Raw genomic sequence first — 22,150 nt, forward strand, 5'->3', positions numbered from 1 at the left:
AACAAATGCTGAATGACACTGTGATCTGATGTTTAGAAAGTTTTATTCTGCCTGTAACTGACATCACTCCATTTTCAGAGATTTTATGTCCAAAAAAAAAAGCTTTCTGCTCAAAGAGACAACTCTCACTCCTAGTTTACAGAAAATACTTGAAGTTACACTGGGCAGAATTTTGTAGAAACCCCTTTGTCTTCCACCTCCTTTACACATGTCAATTTAATATTATAATTATATATCTTACGCTATGATATTTTGAGTCTTCTTGTTTCAGGATTTGCTTGAGGTTATAGAAAATGAAGAGAAAATGATACTACAGTTTTGTATGCAGTCTCGTTGTCTGTGTGGATATTTGAAGGAAACTAAACTGATCCTCGGTGTCTGTCTTCCCAGGTGACGTTCATGAAGAGGAAGTTCGGTCTGATGAAGAAGGCCTATGAGCTGAGTGTCCTGTGTGACTGTGAAATCGCCCTCATCATCTTCAACAGCTCCAACAAGCTGTTTCAGTACGCCAGCACCGACATGGACAAAGTCCTACTGAAGTACACCGAGTACAACGAGCCCCATGAGAGCAGAACCAACTCTGACATTGTAGAGGTGAGTGGTGGTCATGTCGTAATCTCAGTGCTGGTGTTTTGTCATTGGAGAGTTTGAAGATGACAAACAGATTACACAGAACAGGATCTTACTAATGCAGAGACTGAGTTTGTAGACTAAATGTGAACTTTCTTTTTCCTCTTTTGGTGGGTGAGCTATTAAAACATATTGTGCTGTTTCAGTGAAAATAGTTTCAGCTAAATGCCAACATGCGTAATCCAACAGCCTTTTTGTCATTTGAGTGGAGTCAGGGGAATAGATAAACATCCCCAGACAGCTGTTCCGTTTCTCTTCATGGGCAGAGTTAGTAGAGAGTAAATACTGAGAAAGAAAAAACTGTATAAGTAATAGAGAAGAGGAAAAGCAGGAAGTGAAAGAGAGGCAATAAAATAACACAAAATAGAGAGAGAGCTCATAAGGTAAAGGGAATTGTTGAAAATATAACACCACTCTTTACTTTTTCTCCGAGACTGAAAATCCCTCAATATTTGTTCTGAAAGCTCTGACACTGTTAACTTCAATGGAGAGGATTAAGGAAGGAAATCACAGCAGTTTGTGCTTCAGAAAGATGAATTCCTAGAAAGCACAGCGACTCAGGAGTCAGCAGAACTGATCCAGCTGTGGACCAAAGCGTTACCACACTCCAGTTGCAGCTGGCCTGCTGGAGAACATAGATGTTTTCTGTGATAAGATCCAGCCGTCACCCACCCATTCTGTGGGCTCCTGCAGTGTCATCAGTGTGGTGATGCTGGCAGCATTGCATCATGGTCCCTGAGCAGTGCTATTCTGTCCCTTACAGCACGTACTCATTGCTGCTTCCATTAAAAATGAATGGTCATCTTGACTCATGTTCTGGCTGTTTATGTAAGCTTCTAATGCGTGTCTGCCTCGCTGAGAGCCTGTATTTACTGCTCCCACCCGTCCTCCTTCACACACACACACAGCAGTGCTGTAGCAAATGCAAACTGAGTGTAAAGGAAGCTTAACTTCCCAAATTAACTGTTTGTTTTCAAAATGCCTCTTTCCACTTCCTCAAAAAGAGAGAAGTTTCAGTGTTTCAGGAGAGTCCAGTTTTCCATCTGCTTTATTTCCTCACTCAGTTTCCTCTATCTGTCTGACTCTTAACCTTGCTTTCTAATCTAACATTGTTTCTCTAGAGGAATTATACAATTATATGGGTGAAAATGAAAAAAAAAAGAAAAAAAAAGGGCAAATATAGGCCTAAGGATGAACACAAACTGAATTCATTCTCTAATATGTAGTTAAAATAGTGGTAGAGGTTGTTAATATGCATCATTGCTCATGCCCATAGTGATTCTATATAAAATAATCATGTCTAGTCTCCTGCTGTAAACCACAAGCAGGCACCTGTGCCAGCTCTGCGAGCCATTAGCCAGGCTTTATTTGCATACTTTAAGCCCTTATTTGTTTTTCCCCCGTAAATGTCATGCAGACAGACAACATGGTTAAAACAAAGTCTGGAAAGTAGGAGGTTGCTCTTTTACATATCGGTCAGTCCATCAGCAACATTTAAGCACGAATTTGACTATGTGTAAAATAACACCCCATTGACTGCAACAGACAACCCACGCCAGGAGGGACTGGCGGAAAGCTTCTGTGGGTTTGTTGTCGTTGTTTGATGGAACATAATGTTTGCTGATGATTATCTCTCAACAAACAAACACACACAACAAACACCTAACAAGTTTCTTTGTCACCCACATGCAGCCTTCACATGAGCGCTACCACATTCATCACACACTGTCTCTTTACTTTGGTTGTTTATGTATGTTTTACAGTCAAATTGAAATTTGAATTTCACTCACTTTTTGTGTAAGGAAATGAGCACTAAACACTACAATGACACTGCAGCTATTGTTTTTCATTTTTAAGGGTGAAAAATCCCCTCATGGGTATATTTGTGGAAAAAATAGGTCGACCTCTCCAATGGCACAGGCTAGAAGATCAATGAGAGCCAATGATGCTATAGGTGCTATCTTAGCTTCTTAGCTGCTGTGTTAACTAAGCTGTCAGGGCTTGTTACTGAGAAACATTACACTGAATGGCTTGAAAATGATAGAACTAAGTATATTTTCCTCTTCACAACAAGTTCTAATAGAGTTAGCTATCTACCATTTGTGCTTTAAAGGAATACTTTGACATTTAGGGAAATGCACTTTTTTTGCAGAGTTGGATGAGGAGACGTACAGTATGATACCAGCCAGGAAAAAGTTAGCACATAGCCCTTGTAAAACTACATTTTTTACAGATTGTTACAACAGATTTTACTTTAAGGTTATTGTACATACTAAACAAGATGTAATATGTTAATGAGCTTAAGAGGGGCTGAAGGGTGGATTTTGTTCCCTTTTGGACAGAGCCAGGTTAGCAATTTCCCCCTGTTTCCAGTCTTAATTGGTGCCACGGTATCAATTTTCTCATCTGACTCTTGGCAAGAAAGTGAATCTCACACTATTACTTTAAGCTGTTTGACCCTTTACAACATTTAATTCTGTTAATTCCACTCAGAATACCAAGCTAGGAAGCTAGGCTAACTAGCTTACTCTGAGACAATGGAAACTTAGCCTAACTTGTTTTTTTAGCATGAATTCCCTCCAGATGTTACTTCTCATTCACATTATTTAAACACAGCTTCTGCGCATTCAGTGTTGTGTTTTTCCCACAGTATACAAAGCACAGTTTGAGGGAGTCTAACGACAGTAACACTGGTAGTAAACTGCCTGCGTTGCCTGTACCGCCGTCACTGAACTGCTGTGGCGAAGCATGCGTGTGTTTACGGCTGTGTGTCTGCTGCGTCACTGCTTCGGCCAGCTCTATCTGTGTACCTAGAGTTTGCAGGTTACTACAGTGTAGAATTTCTCTTAATTATTAATTAATTTCTGATTTATTATTGACAAAAAATGTCACTAAAATGCCACTGTCTCAACATGCAGCTGCTAAACTAGTTAAAAATATATTTATATTTTTTCATTTCTATGGTATATTCAGATTCAGCCTAGACATTGACAACTACAGTGGAAGGTGCTCGTTTTGTGTAATATTTCTGGTTACAATATGACTATCAACAGGTCTTTTCTTTGTCTATTTTCCTGGGAGCCACACGCATCACGCCAAGTCTACAGCGTTGTGGCTGCGTCACGTGAGACGCATGTCCCACACACGCAGTGTGTCTGCTCTAACCCATTAACATGGGCACTGAATGAAAACCAAGAGGTTCCACAGCCACAGTGCACACGCCACGCATCCAGTGTGTTTAGCTTAGATTTTCTTTCATGTGTCCAGTTGTGGTGATAGCACATGATCAGACTGTCAAAACACAGTGAGAAGTGATTTGTATCACACCACGGTGTAACTTACAGAGTCATGAAACAATGGCACTAAGTGCTAACAGTGTTGAAATTGAATCAAAATACCAATGTATAAAACTGACTTTCAACTTCAGTTTGACTTTAAGCAGTAGATTCTTTTGAAATACGCTCTACAGATCTGTCTCCGTATGGAGGAGATGAAAGTGTAATGTCAACCTGAAGCAAAGGTGGAAGCCAGGATTTTTTTTTTTAATGATGATGATCTGCCAACTAGAACAACTACAAAGTCCCAACTGGTCAGCTAATCTCACAAACAGATTACTTTTGTCATAATAATGAGACAAGTTTGTGTGCTGCAGAGTTTAGTTTCAACAATAACAGAGCAGTCGTCCAAGGTATGCAGTGCAGTCATCTCAGCCTGCAGAGCCCAGAGATGAATGTGAGCCATAACAGAAAGTGAAAACTACAATACACTGAAACAGACATTGTAGCATACAGCACAGCGGTTACTTTGGTTTAGTTCTGTATGGTAGCACGCTTCATTTAAAAAAAAAAAACAATCTGCAGAAACTGTGTATGGATTAGCCTTTGAAAGTGTGTGAGCTGAGCTTATCTCTGCCAGAGATGTGTCGCATCACATCTCAAACACTCCCTTGTCTGCCCTATTCTTAGCCTATAGGGCAATCACCCAACTGGAAAAGACTCACTCCAGGGTAAGAGGGAGCCTTATTTTATCTTTGATGCAGCCCCAACAGCAACAAGGCATCACCCTCATATGTTAAGATGCTTAATGTTGCAGCCCGTGCCTTGTGGTGGCAATGATCCAGATGCCTTCAGTGATCCACTAAATCCGACTTTGACATTTGAGATGATAAGGAGACACACACTCTCAGATCCCCCAGCAGACACTTTAAGATAGTCTTCAGTTCCTAGACATGATGTAGTGGTTTAAACCAGCATTTGTGGAGCCACATATAGCCCTATGGGTCTTGGACCAAATCCCCCTAGACCCTCCTCTCCTGGATCTACTCTGTGTTCCTCTCTACCCTCATACTGTCCACTGTCCTTTCCCTAAAAAAAGTTATTTCACAGGAGTTGGAGCTGTAAAGCTACCTGAGTATGTTGTGAAACATATAAGAAACAGGAGTAATCACATGATGGCTGACAGCTGTCCTCTAAAGAAAACTCCCTCTTCTTTTGCTTGTAAGGTCAAGCGGAGTTCACACATGAATCAGAGAATGGTTATAGAGTAACAAACTCCTGATGCTGAGTAACTGAAGACTTTCCATCTCCTGTTTTTTGTCTCAGTTCTCCTCCTATTATTGATAATAATAATGATTATTGCTGAGTCATTTTATGTATGAATATCATTGCTAGATTGCATTTGAGTGCACTACTTATACATACCTCCACCTGCAGGTTTTTAAAGGTTATGATTGCAGTCAGACAGCCCGAGTTTGATTAGTCCTCCATCTTTTTCTGTTTATTTTCTTGTTATTTATTTTCACGTGACAGACATAAATTTTAACCCTTAGAAGCAGAGCCGAATATTTAAAGATCCTCTCCAGAGGTGTTTTGATCTATGTAAAAATACTCTGCTGTGATTAATATTTAGTGTAACAGATCTATGGTTACTTCCTCATTGAGAAATCTAAAGTCCCCACCCAGCGGCTTGCTCTAGGTTGACAGATAAAAGAGCAGAGTGTATTAAGATGGTCAGTGAGAAAACATCAGACAGACTCGGTCACATTTGAGCCTCAGTCAAACCCAGACTCAGGAGTTTTTGAGTTTTTTTGTGCATTAAAATTGGCGAATAGAAGACATTATTACGTTTGTTAGCTTGTAACTGGCAGTGGCTGACACAATGTTAGTGGTTGACAAGGTTTAGGTGACAGGTGAAAGAGCAGAGAGTATCAAGATGGTTAGTGTTAGACGAAACATCAGAGAGACTCAGTTACATATTTGAGCCTCAGTCAGACCCAGACTCAGATGAGGAGTCTGTTGTGACTAAAATCAGTAACTAGCAGACGTATCAGAACGTTTAGCACAGTAAGCATCTTTTATTTGCCAAATGGCAGTGGCTGACACAGTGTTAGGGGCTGTGCTACTGCAAATTCTGGTTCTCTGTACTGACAAGGTTTATTTATATATATTTATATATTTCACTCATGATATGTCTTGTTGTATAATATAAAAAACATCATACGGACATAATAAAAACTTGATTTTAATCGGTGAGAATCTATAAACAATACTTATGTACAACACATCACGTTTACACAGATATGTTCCGGTGTTAGTGGACTATTGTGATATCTCAGTTCCAGATTATGTATCACATTACTTCCCTGTGGTAAGCTTGTGATAAAAATGATACTTGATACTGTGGTGCTTTACTGTACCAAGGGTAGGGCCTTTGATCTTACTGGACTGGTGTGAGGAATAGGTAGTGAATGGTAAATATTGCAATATAATATTTTCCTTCACATTGTGTGTTAGAATGTGACTATATTATCTATAATGTAGAGAATTCACAGGTGGATAATTCATTCTCCACCTGTCATTTTGACTGATAATTGCTGGCACTGCCACACAGTAACTCACGTAAGGGTATCCTCCTATAATTAGACCAAATGGCATAATTGTTAAACGAAAGGTCCCAGCAAACAGGCAGGTTGACAGATTGAGGGAAAGACTATCCTGAGCTGAACAAGCCAAACACTGTGTGTTTCCTCTGGAATTTTAAAGTCTCCTTTAACTAGAGCGTGGAAATGAACAAGCGGTAAATTGAGCAGGAATTGAGCGTGTGACTTCTTAAGTGGTCACCAGTTGTTAAAGTGGAGTTTCAGGCCTTTGGTGAAAATAGACTTGCAAATGTGTGTTTAAAGCGTCTAATAACCACCAGTGTCTGGGAATGCAGGGGACATGTGGTGCACAGACAGTCAGCTGGCTGCTATGTCAGTCTGTCAGTCCATCCTTTTCACGCTATGATGTGTAATGAGGAGCAGAGATGAGATGATGGATACCAGAGAGGTGATGTCATCATCCAGACTTGTATGATGTTGGTATGATTTTATTTTTTTTTTGTGCAGTGACTCCAGGTGCTGTACAATAACATCCATAAATTCATCCAACCATATTCTAAACCAATTAAATTTCTAAACCACCTGAACAATGCCAAGTGCTTTATGGCTTCATTGTATTTACAGTGGGAATTATATATTTTCTTTTATTATGATGCATCACACAAGCCTCAACTTCCACTATAATTCACTGGTGCTGTAATTCATATAAACAAACAAACAAACAAACAAACAAACAAACAAGTACTTTATATAGACAAGGTTTGTGGCAAGCTGGTGAACATAGTGGAGCATTTAACATTTCTTCATATTAAATTAAGATAATAATATGTTGTGTGTCGTGATGATAATGTGTTTTGGCTTTTTTTTTCATTTTCAACCTCCAGATGTGGATATTCAAACAGCCAACATCAAAGTCACAGGCTGACTTGACTTCATCTAGTGCACCTCACAAACCAACTTCTCTAAACAGACCAACTTGCTGTATTTTTTTTTTTATTTATCAATAGTATGTTACATTACACAATAAACAAAATATATCAGGAAAAAGAAATGTGTAACAGATCACAGATGCTTCAAAACTAAACAACTTAAAACTTCATGATACTGTAATGTGCCTTGTGTTGATAGAGCATGGGTCAGAGTTATCAGATGGTAGATACGTTAAAGATATGATGATCCCAGATTGTGATCCCATCAAACTATAAGCAGGATGTAGACATATGGTGTACAGATGTTATAATATGAAGTGACAAGGTGTTTAATGAAAGTGAAGAGGATGGGTAGTGTTTTAGTGATTTGAGGTTCCACATAAATGTAATAAATGTCACAAGTTTCAGTTCCATGTCATTTTTTCATGTGTGTACATTTTTATCTGTAATAATAATACTTCTCATATTATAATAATGCTTGTACTTAATTGTTGTTTATGATTGGTGATGCATACACACCTCTATAAGGGACCTGAGTTGGTGCTAAGCTCAGGTTCTTCCTTCCTCAAAGCAGCATTATTTTCTTCACCAGCGCTGCCTCTCTGTAGTGCTGTGGCTGTTTGTTAGAGCTGCAGCACTCACAGTAATATGATCCTCTACAGACAGAGGCGTTTGTGCTAATGAATCTCATTTGACGGCTGTATCTCTGTGATTAACCGCCAACTCTTTGCCTTTTATTTCCCACCCTGCACCATTATAAACACCCAACCAAACCCAAAGTTGTTTCAGGCCTGCTATAAAAATATCTGCTTACTCCAGTCCACTGTGTTTAAAAGGCTGATGTGAATGTAGATGAGTAAGACTGTGATGTGGAGCAGCATCTCTCCAGAGGAAAACTCTAGTTGTCTAATGTCCGTACCACTCAGACCAGCTTTTTGTGTGCCATGCAGCTTCATATCTCATAAAGTGAAACAAACTGTCAGAGCAGAATAATATACAGTCCATGCAGGCAGCTGTTACACTGCTGTACATGCAAAACATGAATGCAAGGAGGTAATTATTATTGTGATTTATACAACACCAAAAATTAGATCTGTAACGCACAGAGAATAATTAGGTAAGTGGTTCAGTGTCTCATTTAAGAGCATTTGACCATTTAACTTTACTCAGATTCATCTAATTGTAGGTCACACCTCCCATAGGTCAAACTGACCTTATGACTGTGTTAGTACAGTTACCTAGACAGGAGATAACTTGGCATGTTAGTGTGCTAACTTTTGTTAATTAGCACTAAACACAAAGTACAGATAAGACTGATGGGATTACTGTTAAGCTTAGTTACTGCAGGCATTTCGTCATAAACCAAAGTACTGGACAAATCAAAATTTTGACATGACAAGGGTGCTATATGAAAATGTCATATGATCACCAAAGTTACCACATTTTATCCTGAGGGGGATATGAATGCGTATTCCAAATTTCATAGCATCTAATTGGTTGAGGAGAAATTTTGCTAAAATCCAAACATGTAAATGTCAAACAAATGGTGTTTGACACATTAGAGTAATTAGGACTCCGCATTTCAGGATATTTATCCAGATAAGTGAAAAGTTTTAGATGCTGGTGGCGTGGCATGAACAGTCAGGGGATTAACAAAGTCATCAACAAAGTAATGCCTGCAACCAGCTTCCCAGCAATCCATATAATAGATGCTGAGGTATTTCAGCCTGGACCAAAGAAGTGGACGGACTGACAGACTCACAGACTGACAGACAGACTTTGCCATTCCTAGAGCCATGCTGCAGGTTTGGCTGAAAAATAAACTACAAGGGCACTCAGAGAGAGCAGAGCTCTACCAAAGTCAATGTGAAACAACATACACCAGAAAAAAAATCAGATTCATAGTAAATGATCTGGATCAAAATTTTATGGATTCTCCCCAAGCTAGTGCCCCATCCCTCCACCAAGTGCTTTTTGTGTGAACAAACAAACAAGCAAAAAGACAGAGGTGAAAACATAGGTTTCAAGAGGTTATTACTGTGCTTTACTTTCTACATTACCAGCTCTATGCTGCTTTCTGTCCATGACTGTTGTTAATCGATTCTCCAGAGAGACACTCAGATAATTAAATGCGCGACAAACATGGAAATTAAACCAGCCATTGATTGTTGTGCCTGCGAAGTCATTGGAGACATGTTCTCATAATAAAAAATATGTAATGTGTAAATAACCAAACAGTGACTACTCTTTGTAGTGCTTTTTAAAAGTGATGAACACGTTAGAGGCATTTTACCACAGAGTGGAAATGTGTTTACCCATCCACACTGATTTAAGAATGAAAATAAGGAGCTTATCTCGACTGTATTTACACAACTGCAGGAATGTAAATATGGCCTGGTGTTAGGGAAGTATCTGTATTTTTGGAACCTCTTGGGAATCAGATCTGGTTTCTAGTCTCGTTAGTGGTTAGTTGTCCTTCCTGCTCTTTGACCACATATTGAAAAGGGACCAGCCAGTACCAAACACATCCTGTCTGCAAAGCCTCAGCTTGTGACATGGACAAATGTTATTATATAGAAATAATCAATTATAAATATGTTTTATGTTCAAACTGTTTTGTGTCAGCTAGACTCTTTCCACATTTCGAATAAACTTCTTTGTGAAAACAGACCGTACTGATGTTAATCCGTAGGTGCTGTGTACATAAACTGCATGTTGTTGTGTGAATGAGTGAGTTTGACATCAGAAAAAAATAATTAAAAAAAATATATTTGTAAATCGTTTAAAACAAACACACAAGTTCATTTTCCGCTGGATCTCAGCTCTCAGTAGTCAGCTCACCGCTCTCTGTGGCTTTACTATGAATCTCAATTTACAGGACACTGTAATCTGTGTCAAAGACCTGTTGATGTTTTTGTAATTTCTCTTTCTTTTTCATCTTTTTGTTTCTCTAAATTCTCTAAATTGTGCTTATTTCACCTATAGGCCCTGAACAAGAAGGAGCACCGAGGCTGTGACAGCCCTGATGCTGAGGCCTCCTACGTCCTCACCCCCAATACTGAGGAAAAATACAAGAAGATTAATGAGGAGTTTGACAACATGATGAAGAGTCATAAAATCGTAAGTTGCGTTTTAGTTTCTTATTCTCAATTTTTATTTGCTCTCACTTCACAACTTCAAACTCTGCTGACACAGATCACAGCCTCCTTGTTTATTAATGTAACCTTTTGGCTTCTCCTACCCACATTTTCTCTGCAGGGACTTTCCAATCTTATGTCTGTTTAACTATTATTTTTGCATCTTCCCCACAGGCTCTGATACTTTTTGCAGTTTTCTTCCATATTTTTTGTTGTAAACAGTACAAAATGTTGGGAAAAAGAACATATTCATATTATTCAGTTCGTTTTTAATCATATGTTTGACCCCTGTGTACCCGCTCTGAGCAATTATGGTGTATCCAGCCAAACACACACACATAAATTAGGATGTAGATAAAATATCAGATGAAAAACAAGCCTGTCATTGATTAGCAATTCAAGTATTATTCCAGCCCATATCAACATGCCTCTGTCTGTTGCTCTCTAGTCCACAGGCCTTCCGCAGCAGAACTTCATGCATGTAGCGCCAGGCGGCATGCCGTACAGCCCTGGTGTTGGAGGAGCAGGAGGAGGAGGAGGAGGAGGAGGAGGTGTGACTTCCCAGGCTCTAGCTGCAGCCACAGCAGCTCTGGCTGACAGTGGGATCCTCTTGTCACATCACACACACCTCCACAGAAACTCTCCACAAAGACCTCCCAGTACTGGAAACACAGGTGTGTACATGTAGGTGTTAATATTCCAGGGTAAGGCAGGTAACAACATGTGTTGCTCTTCGATAACTAAGCTCAGGAAATGCAACATGCATATAAATTGGGAGTTCTCTTTTTGTCTGGATGAGGCTTGCAATTATGGGAGTCCCAAAAAACACTAGGCAAATTGGACTGAACTACCTCCCAGAGAAGGGGAAGAAAAAAAAACATGCACACCTGCACAGTGAACAGGAAAAATGTCACAGACCAACACATGTTATTTTACAATCACCAGCCTCTACACAATTATGTCCTAATAGGGCTTATGGCTACATTTAGAGTGCATTCATGCTCTCCCTGTGAATATTCTTCCTTTTAGTGAGTGACGGCATATTTGAGGGCAGTTTGTCTGTGTTTACTTTATGTTAAAAGATGCACCAGACAAAATAGATAATGACCAGGAAATAGTGGGGACAGAGAAAGGCTAGCAAAAAAAAAGTCTGACAACCAAGAAAAATCAAATATCACTGACACGTATGCAATGTGTGTGTGTGTGTGTTGACCTTCAGGTGGCCTGCAGGGCAGATCTGATCTGGCTCTGCAGAATGGATCTGGACCAGCTGGTACGTACAGTAACTTACAGGGGTCTTACAAACACACTCTGACATATAGAGGACTTACACACCAACACATGCACAAGCTGTTTTGATTTATGATATAACTATAATAAGAGGAGTATTCACATCTGACATATCACATCTGCTCCTCTCAACCTCTTTTAAAGTTGGGCTGGGTGGAGAATCAAGACTTCAGAGGGAGAAAATCCTCTCTCCTCTCCTCTCCTCTCCTCTCCTCTCTCTCCTCTCCTCCTCAGGCTGATGTAGACAGACAGGATGTAGGCTGACAGTCTCTTAAACATCCTGTCAGCCTACATACATCACACTGCTTCACTACAAACTCCACAATGCCCCAATTCTCTGGACTACACACATGCTGTACCCAGCAACCTCCCTGATAGGACTTTACCTGTTATGACCTCTCTCTCTCTTTCCCTCTCTCTGCCAGTCTACAGTTATGTTCAGTGTCCAACAACTCAGCCCGCTGGTTGTTGGCCAGTCTGCTTTCTCATGACCATGTGCAACCAAGTACCATGCCTGACTACGAGCACATGAATATTTCACATTCATATTGTTATAGTATTATGTTTCATATTGTACTATTTTATTCACATGTGCTGTGAGCTTTACAGACATCAAGTGGTGGGATTTTCCTGAGATCACTGAGCAGAAGATATTGTACTAAAACATGTATAAGCCTTTTAGATGTACTCCAACTACATAAAAAGTACCAGAGCATTAATATTAATAATAATACAATTTTATAGGAAATAATTTTTGTCAAATGTATGTATTGTATGTTGAACCTCATGTTTTGGGTGTATGCAGTCAGGCCAGTCAGTGAACTGGATATGAAGTTGGAAGAGTGATTTTTGATAAAAAATCATCCAATAATTCTCTCGAGAAACAACAAAGATTAGAGGAATTAGAATGAAAGTCAGCACTCTTTTTAGTTCCTGTTCTGTTGACCTATCAGATGGGGCCCAGATAACCAAACCAAAGATGTTTGAGTTTGTGTGGGATGATGATGATGAAGGTCACTATCTCACATCAAAACATCTGAGCAGTTTCAGCTGAAAGGCCAGTGGAGGCATCTGTGTTATTCCAAGAATCTGGATGCATCTCAGTGTCACTTCTGCTGGTTTGTCTTCAGCCTTCGCTGTGCTCTGTCCTCCCTGTCATCTCAATCCCAAAACAGCACGTCTCAGATCAGCACTGCTATTATGTAATGTCAAGAGCAAGAAAGATAAATTATTCATCATTATCTTTTGTATAATATATAGCTGTACTTTCTCCATTCACCACTCAGAGCCTGGTGATGGACGATTTTGTTTTTAAAACAGTTTCCTAATCTTCAAATACTTCTAAACCTGGGATAGACACATTGTGCTTTTCACTAAAAAGAAAAGATCACAAGAGGCTCTGCAAATATCCCTTGCAGAAAATGTATTAACATTGATTTACAGTGCACAGATCAAACATACACAATGACTCCTCGTCCATGTAGATAAACTGATATTCTCCATTAATCAGAAGGTCAACCTGTCAGGGACTTTCTCAACTTCAGTCCTAAAATGTTCTTGTATTTTCTATTTCTCTGTTCAGTGAATGGCTTTGTGGGCTCACCTGGTGGAAGCAGTTTGGGGAAGATCATACCAGCCAAATCTCCTCCTCCTCCTCCTCTTCCACCTTCTGGTAACAACCTGATCCCAACCAGCCGTAAGACTGACCTCCGAGTGGTCATCCCCCAGTCCAAAGGAATGATGCAAACACTGGTGAGTGTGTGTTTGGTTTGTATGTTTAGGGTGTCAACAAAAGTTGTCACAAAGGTTAATAATCAAGAGGAATATCCTAAAATGTTTGAATCTGATACTGAAAGCTGCATAAATGGATTTGCTGCCACAAATGAGCTGAAAATCGTCAAAACAAGCTGACATGTTCACAGTTTTTAAGCATATTGGACTAAGCTGTTCAAGGACAAACACGAGCCTTCAGGCTTTCAGTGCCTGAGTCTGAGTTTTATTAGGAACTAGAGCAGTACACGATGTGCTCCAAGCCTGAGGGATCTTGGACGCAGACAAGAACAAGGTAAATAGATGGTGCACTCTATCACAGAGTTAGTCAGCAACTTTTCAGAACAATTGGTTTGACACCATCTGGACCAGATGGTTGCTGGGTTTGCAAGTGAAATAATTGTTCTTTTAAAAAGGGAAGGATCTCTTTGTTCTGGACTGAAAAACAATCTGCCTGTCCCATAACCAGTAATCTTCTTCATGATCCATAGTCCCTCTTAGCATGTCTCTAGTTTTCATTGTGAAGTAAGATACATTTGTTTATATTCAGTGTTTCTTATCCAAATGCAGTATGCATCTGTAAGGGAGCATTAGCTGTTAACTTTCCAGTCTACAAGAAATGTTGCAAGTTCAGCGTCAAACTTCATTCATTTACTCATAAGAGCTGTCTCCAGTGGTAAAAAGCAACCCTCTTGTTTTGTCGTTTCTACTGCTAAAGTTAGCATGCTAACCAGCTAGCCGCAGCCCATCTGGACCATCGTGTCACTTTCCGATACCAACAAGTCCCTGTAGTGTCCAGGCTCTAATGAAGAAGTAATGCTGCACAGAGGACGTATTATAACCTCTTTATCTTGTAAAGACCGGTGAGGATCTTGGCGAGACTGTTAAGTAAACAGGTGTTAATGCTAATGCTAGCTATGTAGCAATAGCTAAATTTACAAACAGCTTCTTTAAGGCTTAAGATTTAGGCCTGCAGTCTCCTTTTCCTGTTATTGTTGTATTGCTACAGCACTTTACCACCACCATATGACTATATGACAATATGTGTAACATAAGCCAGTTTTTGTAGATTGCAAAACAAGATTCAGTTAAATCATGGAGCTGTTCATCAAAATATTGTAGCACTACTGATCAGAAACTATTACAGCTATTACTGTGATTATCCTCTACAGTTTCTTCTGTCCATGTTTGATTCTGTCCCCACTAAAAAGGCTTTCTTGCTTTATTATTGTTTCTTGTATTTCCGTATTTATGTCTGATTATTAGTTAAACACTTTATAGCTGTCCATGAAACTGTATCATAGAACTCTAACAATTAATGTGACTAAATACACCGTTCACAGCACTAAATAGCAGCTTACTGTTCAAGACAGTGGACTGATAACTCTCCTAAACATTAGCACAGACGAGAACTTCTATTTCATAACTCTGGGTGTTGCATTTAAAATAATGAAATGGGTGGATTGTGAGGCCAAAACAAGTTGAGGTTGCCAATGATAATAACAGGAGTGTCTTGGGTATTATCTTTTATATCATGGTGGTCTTTTAGCCTGCGCTAGCATGACAGACTATAAAAATCAGTTTAGTGTTAGCTGTGTGCAGTTTTTCCTTTACATACAGTTCATGGTAACGCCACTGTTTGTTCACACAGACAGCTCCAGTGATCTTTGCCTCCGTCCTAAAGAACCTCATAAAGTAACCTGATGCATTGCAGTGATACAGAAATACCCTGACATTTACAGTAAAGTTAGTTTTGGGTGACAACAGGCTACACACACTACAAGACTGGTGATGTTTCAAGTTGGCTGCTAACTCATCCACTTTGTTGTATAGGGAGTGCACCGTCTCTGTGGAGCTCAAGACAGATTTAGACACAAAAGCAGAAAAATATGGTGTTACAATTGTTACAATTATCTGCTTGCATCTCAAATTGTGGTGCAGATAAGCAGCCTCAAAAAGTGAGTAAACATTACCAAAACTTCTGGTGATAAGATGCATCAAATATAACAGAGTTCATGTTTTGGTGAACTGACTCTCTGCCTCTGAAAAGTGTAGAAGGAGTCTTCACATCTCTCTGAACCCGTTCCTCTGTCTTCAGATTGTACATTCAGCAGCTGTGCTGCCTTATTGAAGTTATTGATTTGCCCTTAACTCCCTTACTGTTGCCCTTCCCTCCCACACTATGCTCAAACATGATGTAACGATTAGCAAACAATGGAAACAGAGACTTTTTTTTCTTTTTTATGGTGACCAGGCGGCTCCATTACTCTGCTGCCTGTGGGATCAAGGGGATTTTTACATTTAGCGGCGACCCATCAGTGAAAGGACAGGACAGGAGAGGATTTTTTTTCATATCTGTTGTTATGGACATTAAAAGTCTGGACTTTTGATAGATACGGTTCTTTAATACTATACATCAAAGAAATGTTTACCAAGATGTAAACATAAATGATGTAACAGTTCTTTGTGATTAAAAAAGATGGATTAAAGACGCATTAAAAGACTCATTTAGGGATAGTCATTATTGTCAATGAGATACTGTATGACTAAATTTGAGGTGGAGAAATTATTTAATTTCACATGTGATCGTCAACACTGTCACTGCAGAAATTTGTCCAAATTTAATTACATTTTTGTCAGTCATCATCATTTCTCAACATTCTGTTCTTTCTGGGATGATTATTGGTGCAATCAGCAGTTATCAGTTAGCATGGTCTTTTTTCAGTTGTCTGAGGGTGTGTTAAATGTCAGCCTGTATGGGTTGACACTAGCATACAGTTGAAATATGCATTAAAGCAGAAACACAAACCTGCTGCTGTCTTAGCCATGTTGAAACCAGCAGAGGAGGGTGGTAGCTGCTCAGATCATGACATGGATTTGTTTCTGCTTTTCATTCACTGCAGTAAAAGATGTTGAGTTGTGGTCAGACAGCCGCCCCTTGGTTTTATCATTTTGAAACTGCCTTTCACTTCCTCCTCAATGCCAGTGTGTGCATGTAGGTGTCTACAACATGCTTTGTGAATTGTGTGTTGTGCACAAAGAGGCAAGAACTCTATCGGATTAGAAAGGTTTAAATGTGTTCTTTTATTTTTTTTAAAGCTATGTTCATAAAGAACGAAACAGATCAAACTGATCAGCCTTCTTCACATGCTGCATTGTTGACATGTTGAACATGAATTCTCTAGTGCATGGTGTTAGGGTTACCACACAGAGAGCACAGGGACAGGGGAACACAGTGTAATGCTCCACAGACTCACAAGGGGCTTAACTTTGATAATATGTTTTAGGCATGTACACGCTGGTTAACCCACAGTTTGTGTGCATGCGTGTCTGTGTTGAGCAGTGAATGACCTCACTGGGTGATGTCATTACTGACATTATCAAGCTGGAACGCCAACAGCTCCAAGAGCAGCAACACAAAACTTATACTTACTGTAGGAAACAAGTCCAGTCAAAGAGCCACCAGAGAGAGTGGCAAACCACCTCGGTTTCTAACCTCATTTGACACAGCAGCTGATTAAGAATGAATTGCCTGCGCTATTCAGTGGTTTGTTGAAAACAATCAACCAAGTGAATTCGCTCTAAGGTTGTAGCAATATGCCTGATTATGATTCCGTAGTGAGACTGCTCCCATTTCAAATGCATACACCTAATCTTGCAAAATAGCACAAAAGTGAACCAAATAATTGAGATTGTAAGATTGCTCTTAGAGGACAGAAGTGCTGTCATTTCAAGAACTGTTTTACAACTAGTGCTGACGATTGTCTTATAGGATTTATAGGGTTTCGGAAATGAACTAAAGTCACTGACAGGTTGGTGTATCCCTGGCAGACTTGTCTTTCCTCAGCCTTGTGCTCCGTCCAGAGTTTTCCTGAGCAACATGCTGGACCTCAGCAAGTTAAGCTCACTTTCTGGAAGCTGGAGGCATTCTGGGAAATGTAGGAAACAGTTTTTTTCTTTCCTTGAAAGGAAAGCAGATGTCACTTGCTGGAGACAGACTCTGAGAGAAAGTGAATTTATACTGACATCATGTGGTTGAAATGAGGTATCACACTCCATGTTCACCTTGAGGTCATGCACTGTTCAGGATATCAGAAAAAGCAGCACACAGAGAGAACAGTTTGTAGAGTTATTGAAGTTAAAAGAACAATCATAGAGTATAATCCTGTTTTTTTTTTTTTGTTTTTTTTCCAGAGCAACCAGAGACTGAGCAGCAGTCAGTCCAGCCAGCCTCTGTCCACCCCAGTGGTGTCCATCACCACACCCAGTCTGCCTCACCAAAGTCTGGTCTACTCTGGAATCAGCTCTGCCTACAACAGCGGTACCTGAGCATTATTACTCTTTGTACTTAGTGAGGGCCCTGTGGATCCAGAGAGGACACAATATGGTTAAAAAATATATTGAAATATTGCTGTTTGTCTTTATTTTTTCTAACTTCATTTGATGCACAAGTGCATACACCATTATTTATGCAGTCTTAATTTCCAAATGAAAAAAGGGGAAGTATAATAACACAGTATATTATCTACAATGTTACTCAAAGTATCCTGCATTGCTGTCCTATGATGCTAAGGGTGTTTTAATGTGCATTTTGTAATTAGTGTAAAGATATACAGATACACAAGCTTATAGAGATAAATAGTATCTTTAAATATTTTATATTTAAAATTTTATCTCAAATTATCAACAAAGTTCTCGAAGTTCTCTGTGCATTTAGGCCTTCATGTTACACTTTCCAGCAGAGGTAAGTGAAAGTGAAATAGTTTCAGGTGGTGCGGCTGCTCATCCTGGCAATGTAAGCAAAGTTCCCCCTTAGCTTGTTAGACTGATACTGAAGTTGTATCATTCTGACTTCATGTGTCAGTTGAATGTGTTGTGTGTGGCCTCATGTTACATGTCAACCCTCTCTCTGTCAGATTTCTCCTTAAACAGTGCAGAGCTGTCGGGCTTCAACTCCCCTGCAGGCCCATCTCTGGGCTCCATGGCAGCATGGCAGCAACACCAGCTTGGCCCCCTGGGGTAAGTACCTGACACAGTTGACTTTTTACTCTCTCACAGTTTGTTAACATCACTTCATTCATTTACATAGTTTTTTTCTACTTAGTTAAAAATGAACTGACATACGGAAACAGGTAGTCAAAAGCCTCAGGATCTATTAGGAATCAGTGATGAATTAATGAAGAGAAAGACTAATGACTAAAGTGCTAAAATTATTGGTTAATAAAAGGTTCAGTTGTAGAGGAAGTACGCAGAATCTTTACTTAACTAGTAATATGACACTGTAAAAATACATACGCCATTACAAATCAAAGTGACTTTTGCTGAGCAGCAGCCACTGTGGCCACAAGTGACAGCTATGGGATAATTTTAAATGGTAAAACATAGTGAAACAGTGGAATAACACATCTTAGTAAGCCATCATGAGTTCAGCTTTTCATTTGTAAGAAAATAAAAAATAAGTCGTTTCTTCTTTCTGTTACTGAAATTAAAAGTTTGTGTTATTAGAAAAATGTACTTAAAGTATGAAAAGTAAATGCACTGAATGCAAAACAATTTTCACATGAGAGGATTTTACTATTATAAATGACATTATTAGATTTTTTTGTTGATGCATTTGTTGGTAACATTTTATTGTTGTAACTGGTCGAGTTGACGCTAATTTTTTATTTAATTTTTATGTCCTGTTGGGTTGTTTAATCTGTTAAAGTTCATCTAAGGTTATCTCCATATAATGCAATACTCATGCAAAGTATCTAAATTTTGTATTAAAATCCAGTATTTGAGCAAATGTAGCCAACCAGATGTCTTTTCTGTCTAGTGATGTGTTAGTTTCTCCACTAGGTGGTGTTTTCACCCCACAGCTGTAAAAATGTTCCTTTTCCTCTTCTCCCTCTATCTGCAGGCCGGGGAGCTCCAATCTCTCCATCATCAACAACAACAACAACAACATTAACATCAAAGCCGAGCCGATCTCCCCACCCCGTGACCACCTCAGCCAGTCTGGGTACATGACCCAGACTCATGCCCCTCCTCATCCTCACTCCTCCAACTCCTTATCCACCCGAGCAGAGATGGGGAGGTCTCCTGCAGACAGTGTCAGCTCCTCCTGCAGCTCCCACGAAGGCAGCAGCGACCGGGAGGAGCAGCAGCGGCCAGACTTCCACTTGCTCCCTATGAGTCGGTCAGAGGGCAGGGAGAGTCCGACGCTCAAACGAATGCGAATGGACAGCTGGGTGACATAGACCCTGCAGTCACATGACGACACAGCACCAGGGCAAACACAGGAAGGACACTGTTATGCAAATGAAATGTGGATTTTATTGATGTGTTCTGTTATTTTTCATTAAGTTATCTCTGTTTATTTTTTGTTGGTCTGATTTTTGAGAAGGATTAAACAACATCGGTCTGGAAATTGTGGAACTCATCAACTTTCAGAAATCTTCAGTGATACTTACGTTAACATAAACATAAGATGCCGTGCTTTTGAAATATATATCACTTTAAGTATCACAGACTGAAAATGTGGGTCCAATTGCAGTACAGTCTGTCATTTTCTTATCAGTGGGACGCAGTACTGTACACACAATAATGGAAAAAGGTGAGTTTAGTGTTGTCTGTTGGTTTTGTTAGGCAGGGACGTGCTTATGGATGTCTCCCACTGGGTGTCACCCAATTCATTTCTGATCTTCTCAGGGTTTGAAACATTCAAAGTCCAGCATGAAGGCAATACTCCCTCCACACCATCACCCCTGTAACTCCTCTTTACAAAAACACTTATTTATATCAGCCAAAGCAGTATGCTGTTTTTTATGTTGTTTGTGAGTGTTTTTATATTGTGCACAGAATAAGACAATATTTCATTCAGATTTACAACTTAAAGCCATGAACACTTCTGTATTTACTACCGAAATATGTCTTTATTGATTTGTAAATAGTATATTTAATATATATATATATATATATATATATATATATATATATATATATATATAAATCACTTTTTGGTGTAATTATATACTGTATTGTTAATTGGACTGTTGTATCTGTCTGGGGTGAAAACACCTGCACCAGATTTTACAAAAGTATATTTTTGTGGATGATTGCCATATTTGAAAGGCATAGTCATTTTCTCTCTCATCAAGTGTCTGTTGGATAAATCTGTTTTGTGAAGTTTGCCACGCTGCACTCTCTTGAAACCATGTCTCCAAAATATAGTGAAAGGTAAATGCACGCCAGAAAATTTGTTACAGAATCTCACTCCCCAGAAATTGGTTTTCCAAAAGGGCCACACTATTAAACAAGACCAGGATGATGAAAAGACATGGTGAGGGTCAGATTGTCAGATATGTGACCTGTGGCCTCAGCAGGGTTAAAACTGGCCAGCATACATGAAAGTATACGGGATGAGTTGAATTCTGTTGTATTAACTCCAGAAAGAAACTTACATGTCACACTAACCATAGAAAAATAAAAATAAACCCCTAACACCTTCAAAATAGGATCAAATGACCATCACTCATGTGTGCATCTTCTACATCTTCTCTTCTACTGAAGTTAGCATGCTAACTAGCTAACTCTGGCCCGTCTCGTCACTTTCCAATAGCGATTGACTGTAGCGTTCAGTCTGTCCTGAACGGATCTACTCAGAGGACATATTATGAAGCATACATTTCAGCCGATATTGGATGGTGGGCATCTTTTAAAAGTGTCTAAATCATGTTTTTTCTGCTGACCCTGTGCAAAGCAGCACATCTCTCTTCCAGTGTGACATGTTCCTTTCTGCCTCTCCTAACTGGCAGCGTGCTGATTTGAATCTACTGCATGTAATACACTTACTATGCATGAATACTTTACACAACCTAAATGCAAACAACATTAGCATGACTATGGGACGGTTAATTGAATGACTTTTAAAGACTTCTGAGGGACAGATTTAAAAAATAACAGTACAGTGCAAGTATTTAAGAGACCTGGTTTTGCCAAACATCTAGTTTAGAATCATACCAACATGCAAAAACAACTTTGTTCAGTACTGTAAATTTTAAAAAAAGAAAATGTACTGAACAGTTGTTTGACTGAATGGCAAATGATTAAAGCTGAAAAAATGGCACATGTGGGTAAGTACAAGGTAAAAATGTGGTGAAGTGTGCAAAAGCTGCAGAAGTAACCACAGTAGTTCCACTGAACAATAGCATGGCTGGGAAGCAGTGATGAGTGAGAGTAGAAAGAACAGAGACAAATACAAAGAAAGAGAAAGTTTTGTACCTGGGGCACCTTCTTATAGAAGGAAGACAAAATTTTAGGCTTATAAACAATTAGAGTGTATAAGGGAGTGTCATCAGATTACTCCAAAAGCACAGCAGCGTTTTAATGATACAAGCCTTAAAAGAAGGGCATCTGGTATCTGCATGTGCTAGATGCAGAGGTGACCCTAAATGGAAAATGTGGTTACAGTGCAAATTACAACTGTGGAGGAAGTGGTGGTGATTTGGTCGTGGGAATGCAAGAATGAGCCA

The 22,150-nt window shown here is 39.4% G+C and overlaps 1 protein-coding gene across 2 annotated transcripts in view; it reads left to right on the forward strand.

Moving 5' to 3' along the window:
• LOC139627442 (myocyte-specific enhancer factor 2A-like) overlaps nt 1-20,046 on the forward strand; it is a 43,905-nt gene extending 23,859 nt beyond the window's left edge. For both annotated transcript variants that reach the window (XM_071488184.1, XM_071488185.1), the window contains 8 exons: nt 391-594; nt 10,423-10,557; nt 11,023-11,248; nt 11,794-11,847; nt 13,447-13,616; nt 17,829-17,955; nt 18,551-18,653; nt 19,537-20,046. In XM_071488184.1, the coding sequence (XP_071344285.1) occupies nt 391-594; nt 10,423-10,557; nt 11,023-11,248; nt 11,794-11,847; nt 13,447-13,616; nt 17,829-17,955; nt 18,551-18,653; nt 19,537-19,876 (1,359 nt within the window). In that variant the 3' untranslated portion in view covers nt 19,877-20,046. The remainder of the gene's footprint in view (nt 1-390; nt 595-10,422; nt 10,558-11,022; nt 11,249-11,793; nt 11,848-13,446; nt 13,617-17,828; nt 17,956-18,550; nt 18,654-19,536) is intronic.
• Nucleotides 20,047-22,150: the final 2,104 nt, after the last annotated feature.

Source organism: Trachinotus anak, unplaced genomic scaffold (genome assembly GCF_046630095.1).
Source record: "Trachinotus anak isolate AG129_WGS33_773 ecotype Australia unplaced genomic scaffold, CSIRO_AGI_Tana_v1 ptg000011l, whole genome shotgun sequence".
Taxonomy (NCBI): Eukaryota; Metazoa; Chordata; class Actinopteri; order Carangiformes; family Carangidae; genus Trachinotus; species Trachinotus anak.